At 55.8% G+C, this 6,054-nt stretch overlaps 1 protein-coding gene across 1 annotated transcript; it reads left to right on the forward strand.

Moving 5' to 3' along the window:
* The first annotated feature begins 672 nt into the window (after window positions 1-672).
* On the forward strand, window positions 673-5,749 carry LOC131486797 (uncharacterized). Its single transcript, XM_058686726.1, has 5 exons — window positions 673-894; window positions 1,191-2,346; window positions 3,408-3,578; window positions 4,012-4,169; window positions 5,522-5,749. The coding sequence occupies exons 2-5, from the start codon at window positions 2,013-2,015 to the stop codon at window positions 5,732-5,734; spliced, it is 876 nt and encodes a 291-aa protein (XP_058542709.1). The 5' UTR covers window positions 673-894; window positions 1,191-2,012; the 3' UTR covers window positions 5,735-5,749.
* Window positions 5,750-6,054: the final 305 nt, after the last annotated feature.

A 6,054-nucleotide genomic window follows, 5' to 3' on the forward strand; every position in this document is an offset into this window, starting at 1 on the left:
GGCCCCCCAGGAAACGTGGCGCTGCGTTCAGGGCGGCAGGCCCTGCAGAAACGTGGTCCCTCCCCTAAGACACCCGGCAAGGGAGGAGGGGAGGAGAAGGGCATAGCAAAGTGGAAACCCCCAAAGTTGGGAGGGACTTCCTGTGCGGTGCCCCGGGCAAACGGCTGTGCTGCAGAAAGAGCCTCAGAAATGGGAAGGACAGAGGAGGAAAACAGCAAAACTACCACAAAGCGTAGCTTTACATCTAAGGGAGCATTTCTTGAGAGCACAAGCCTGACACATGGGTGCAAGAGGCCACATTTGGAAAATGCTGGACTTCTGGAAGTGAAGGGTGGGAAAAGGATCCTCTTGGGTTCTCTGTGGGCACTCCGAGTTCAGGGAGTCCCCAGCTCCATCAGGTCACCCCACAGGCTGTCAAGACCATTTTCCCAGGGTCCTCCCGGGCACTGCCAGCCTGCAATACGATGCTATCACAATGTCACGTCTTCAGTGGGAGAGCATGCCCCGCACTCAGCAAAAGACAAGATCCCCTGCCCTCTGGGAGCACTTGCTGTTGGGCTGTGCATGGGGTTCTTACCAACTCCTTCCAGGCACCAGCCCAGGGAGCCCCCAACCCGCCCCCTTGGCCTCACACCCAGGGCTGAGCGGTTGTTTGACTTCCCGCAGCCTCAACAGGCCCTCAAGGGGGCGCCGATGACATCCGTGTGAATCCTGTCACCAAGCTGATGGTCCCCAGCCCCAACTGTGCAATGCTTCCGGCCAGTGGCCATGCAGGGTCCATACCTCCTGGCTACTTCGTCCACCCTGACACCGGAAGGGTGCTGCCTGAAGCTGGAAACCTGGGGTACGATCTGCAGGGAGCTACCCTGGTGCCCACCACTGACTTCGGTTCCGGTGAGACCCTGACCATTAAGTAGCACCCGCCCGCCCAGCCCAGGTCTGCTGGTGCCCTCTGGAATGAACCCCCAGGGGGCACGGGGCAGGGAGCAGGGCTCTGTCCTTGCACGGTGGGGCGTGATGACGAGCAGAGCAGTAAACGCCTCCTCCCCCTCCTCATTTGAGGGTGGCTCATTTGTGGCTGCAGAGGGTGCCGGTTGGAGAGGGCAGCTCGGTGAAAGAAGGCTCTGCAGGGCTGGGGCAGGGAGGCCGACATGTCAAGAGGACCAACACCTCCCTGTCTCCCTGTCCAGGTGGCGTCCGAACGTCAGAAGCTGCCATCCTCCCCTATGTGCCCTACCCGACCTGCCCCTCCACAGGCTCCCCTCCAACCGCCTGCCTGCCCGTCCTGCAGCCACGAAGGACGTCACAGATGGGGGCTGTCATGACAGACCCTGCAACTGGCATCGAGGTGCCCGTGCTGGCTGTGACCCTGCACCCTCAGACGAGGCAGTGGCTCGCTCTTGGGGGCACATACTGCAACCCTCTCACCAAGACCTTGGCCCCTCTAGAGCTGGGGGGCCCCATGGAGGATCCAGTCACTGGAGGCATCTCGCCAATCCTGGGAGTCGGGTTGGATGAAGACACAGGTGTCCTGTCAACCTCAGTGCTGTGCTCCCAGCCTCTCCTGTCCGCCCTTGGCCTCCCGTTCCCCCTGCACCCTCCGTGCTCCGGTCCAGGCTGCAAACTCCACCCCAAACCCCTCTTTCCACCCTTCCTCCTCACTCTGCTCTTACCCCACCTTCGTTCTGCATCCTGGCTTCGCTGGCCCTTCCCCATCTCCAGCACGGTGTCCAGGGGGGAAAGAGACCCGAGCTGGCTCTGCAGTGAAAGTAAGGGGAGGTTTTCAACCAAGAAGGGGCATTTGCTCCTCCCACCACCCCTCTACCCCTCGGCCCTCTCCCCTTCCCCCATCGTCTAGTCCCCCACGCCTGTCGCTTACTGTGTGCAGGCCCTAGCTCTCCTTCATTCCTCATATCCCTGCATTTCTGCTCAGACCCCCTTCTACCTCACCCTCTGGGGTTCCAGGTCAGGTGCTTGCCCTGGGCGGGCTGCGAGACGCCTCGGGGAACCTTATGCTGCCTGGCGACAGCTTCGAGGAGCCACTGAGCAGGAAGACAGTCCGTCTCCAGGGAGCTGCACGACAGGAGGGCCGGACAGTGCCCCACACGGGAGGATCACAGGCCCTGCTGGATGCCAATGTGCTGGTGGCCCAGAGGCGAGTGCTTGCTGTGCTGCGCAGCTACCAGGAGAGGCCAGGGTCGAGGATGCAGGGGCTTCTAGAGGCTGCCATCAAGGACATGAGACAGGCACTGGCCTTGAGTCTGCACCATGTCCTGCAGCAGGCTCGGAGACTGGAGCGGCAGCTGGAGACGGCAGGTGGCATCGCAGCCAGCGGAGGAAGGCTAGGTACCTGTTCACCTAGACCTAGCTCTCAGGCCCTGAAATCCCAGGCCCAGGCTGACCGGGTGCTTGGATACTCTCATCTCATTAGCTCAGGGACAGGACTGCAGCCTCACAGGTCAGGTACACACGGGACCAAGGGAAGAGAGAAGGGATGTGATGACTTCATGTCCGACCCCATGAGCGCTCGGCTTGAAATCTGCCCTCTCTCGCCAACCCTGCTGGGTCTTACGTTATGTTTGTAAAGTGTATATTCTCTCGTTATTTCACAGGGCTCCCAACACCATAATGTGTTATAACACGCACTTTGCACTGAGGAGTCTGGGCGGTTCAGGGAGTTTAGTGACTTGACCAACCAGGGTCCTACAGCTAGTGAGCTGCACAGCCAGGCCTGGATCCTTGCCTCCCCTCTCTCCCTTATTCAACCATAACCTCCAGCTTCCCATTCATCAACTCAGGAAAGGAGTCACCCCTGCCTCCACCTCCCCTCTACCTCTCCTAATACAAGGACGAGGATGGGCAAGGAAAGGAAGTAGGAGGGACATCTTCCTGGAGCTTATCTCACTCATTCTTTCTAGAAGCTTCTGCCCATGATGTGACAAAAAAGAACCAGGGTGTGGGGACAGAACTGACTTGAGTTTGAAGCTCTGCCCCACCATTTATTAACTCTCTGATTTAGTTTGGGCAAGTTACTAAACCTCACTCTGCTTCTGTTTTAACATCTTTAAAATGAAAATAAAAATAATATATACTTCAGAGTTAGTTGTACACCCAAACAAAATGTAATATATGTGGACTTCCTAGCTCAGATTTCTGGTATATAGAGAGTGCTCACGAATATTTGTTTCCTTCTTTTATCTTTTTAGTGTGGCCTGGAAATTGTTCTCAGCTTCTCAAAAGTCCTGTCGTCACTCACTTTCTTCATTCTGAATTCAAAATGCTAAGCTGGGCCCCAAAGGAATGCAGTCTTTGTAGGGAAGCCTCTATGGTCAGCGTCAGGGATATAGCTCTTTGAGCCTGGAACTTGACCCTCCACTCCCCTTCTCTGCCCCCTCCCCTTGTCTTAGGAATGATGTGCTATCCAGGGACAGAGCTGTGGGTCCCAGCCCTCTATGGGATGGAGATCCCAGACCCTGAGGGCTCAGGGCTCATGGTGCCCATCCTGGGCATGGAGACTGATAGGAATTCTGGTGACTCCACACCCCTGGCGGGTTCTATGGAAGATGTGGATGGCAAAGGTAGGAGGAAACTGGGGGGGGGGGGGGGGGCGGGCTGCGAAAGCCCCAGGGGGATCTGGAATGTGACTTAGCCCCGGGAAAGAAAACCCTGGAAAGCTTAGGAGGGGTACCCCCAACCCATTTGCTCAGGAACCACAGAATAGGGCTATTCCAATGCCTCCACTAGGGCTACTGGGACCCAAAATAAAGTGCTCAGAGGTTCCAGAACCCCAGGACCACAGGTCATTTATCCCCCACTGAGAAAACTGGGTCCTTTCCAAAACCAGCACTTCAAAAACCTCACCCTCAGGGTCTGTGGTCTCCAGGAAGCTCTCCAGTCCAGATCAGAACCTCTCAAAGGGCAAAAAGGGTTCTAAGGGCTCCTTTGGCTCCATTCCAGCCTTGTCTACTTCTTTCAATGACCACCCCTCCCTTCTTTCCCTCTTTCCCACAGGTCTTGTCCCAATCTCGATTGGGGCTCAAGCCATAGACCCCTTGACTGGGGAACCTGGTCCTGTCATTGGTGCTCAGACAGATCCCTGTTCCGGAGTGGTGGTGCCCATTGTCCAGATGCTGGAGGCCCTACCTCGGGGAGTGAGTGACCCCAGGCTGGTATGTAGGAGCAGTTTATGCTGTAATATGCAGCTGCGTATTAAATACCCTCTATGTTCCAGGCACAGTGTTTGGTGTTGAGATACAAAAATACTAGACAGGGCTCCTACCCTCAGGAAACTGGCCAGCCATGGCTTCCGACCATGATCATGGTTTGTAAGGGTGTTAAGGGAGCATTTAGTAGGGGGCATCTAAATCACATGGAGGGGAGCTCAAGGAAAGCTTCCCTAAAAGGCAACACTTGGGCTGAAACTATGAGTCAGAAATGGCCCTAGCGGCCGGCAAGCCCAAGGGTGGCCAGTGTGAGACCACGACATTTCCAGGAGAGTAAGGGAGGTGTTGGGGCCAAGGCAGCAGGGGAGGCCAGTGAGGAAGGGAAGAAACAAATCACAAATAACCCTGGGTGCCTGGCTGAGGCCCAGAGATACGACTTTATCGTGAAAGCCACGGGGAGCCACTGAAGGATTCTAAGTAGACATGCGATATGATCAGATATGAATATTCTTAAGACTCTTAAATTTGGAAAACTTGGCACGACACAAAAAGAAAATAAATTACTCGTAATCCTACATTTTTTAATGTATGTAAATGAAGAAGCACGAGATCCCTCTTCCTCATTCCTGTTATCCCATCTGCCATCAGTAGCCCCCCACCCAGACACTACTCCCCTCACCCCCGTCTCCCACAAAATGCGGCCACTATTAACAGGTTGGCATACCTCCTTCCAGACATCTTTATGTGTGGGTGTGTGTACATATAGTCAGCATTCTAGAAAGTTCCCTCTGGCAGCAGTGCAGAGGATGGATGGGAACAGGGCCAGGCTAGGGCAGGAACCCCGTCGGGAGGTTATTGCAATAATTCAGCCCTTGGCAGGCCTCCACGAAAATGGAAATAACTTAGGGTCCTCCTGTTATGTTCTCAGCCTAGTGCATTTAAGGAACAGAGATGGATGGATATGCTGTAAAAGATTCTCGCTAGAAGCCAAGACATTTTAATTGTAGCCCCGACTCACAGTTTCCCAGATGAGTATGAAGGGGTGATATGAGGGGATGAGAATTTCCTGCTGTCATGCACCCACCTGCCCTGGCCTCCCAAGAGGAAGGTGGGAACAGGGGGCCAGGTGGCTCCAGAGAATCCAGGCATTAGAAGGAGCGAGAAGGAGACTGGGAACTTGAAGAAGGCACTTGGTTATGATTTTTCCATCTACAACCAAGTCGACCGCCTCGCTAAGCTCAGTCATAGACACCCAGGGGTGAGGGAGGCCCGTGTCTAGAGAAGCTCGGGATCATCAGCCAGACCCCAGGCCACGAGGAGAAAACATGTGCGAGCCTAAAACAAGCTGGATGTTGCAGCTGGACGCCCTGGAGAAGGAGCTGAGAGCCCGGGAGCAGTACTGGCACCACCGGGAGCAAGAAGAGGTGCGTCTAGCGGACCACCTGGGGCACCTGAGCCAGGAGCTCCTCTCCGTTCCGGGCAAAGATGCCCAGCGACAGGTGAGGCCCAGAGGTGCCACTTCATGGTCCCCACACAGACCTTTACCCAGACGACACAGGTTTCTTTTGTAAGTGTGGAGCCTTTGTCACGCCTGCTGACAGAAAACATGGAACCCATCGCAGGGCAGACAGAGTCCTGGGATCCTTGGCTCCAGGCCCTAGACTCTGGTCACCCCCAAGTGTCTCAGGACAGAGGAGGAGGAGGAGAAGGAAGAAGAGGAGGAGGAAGGGCCAGCATGAGGGGGCCCAGCCCAGAGCTCCTGCCTTCCTCTGCGAGGCCCCTTTCTTTGTGCTTCCTGCCCTGTGTAGCTGAGGGCTGCCAAGGAGGCCTGTGCTGCGCTGGAGTCCTGCCACCTGCAGGAGACTCAGAGGAGAGCCAGAGCCCTGAGCAT

This window comes from Neofelis nebulosa, chromosome 10 (genome assembly GCF_028018385.1).
Source record: "Neofelis nebulosa isolate mNeoNeb1 chromosome 10, mNeoNeb1.pri, whole genome shotgun sequence".
NCBI lineage: Eukaryota > Metazoa > Chordata > Mammalia > Carnivora > Felidae > Neofelis > Neofelis nebulosa.

Excerpts from the sequence above, each read along its gene's own strand:
- LOC131486797 (XM_058686726.1), top strand. The coding sequence starts at position 2,013 with ATGCTGCCTGGCGACAGCTTCGAGGAGCCACTGAGCAGGAAGACAGTC. Across the intron at positions 2,347-3,407 it reads AGCCAGCGGAGGAAGGCTAG|GAATGATGTGCTATCCAGGG; the intron begins GTACCTGTTCAC and ends CCCTTGTCTTAG. Across the intron at positions 3,579-4,011 it reads GGAAGATGTGGATGGCAAAG|GTCTTGTCCCAATCTCGATT; the intron begins GTAGGAGGAAAC and ends TCTTTCCCACAG.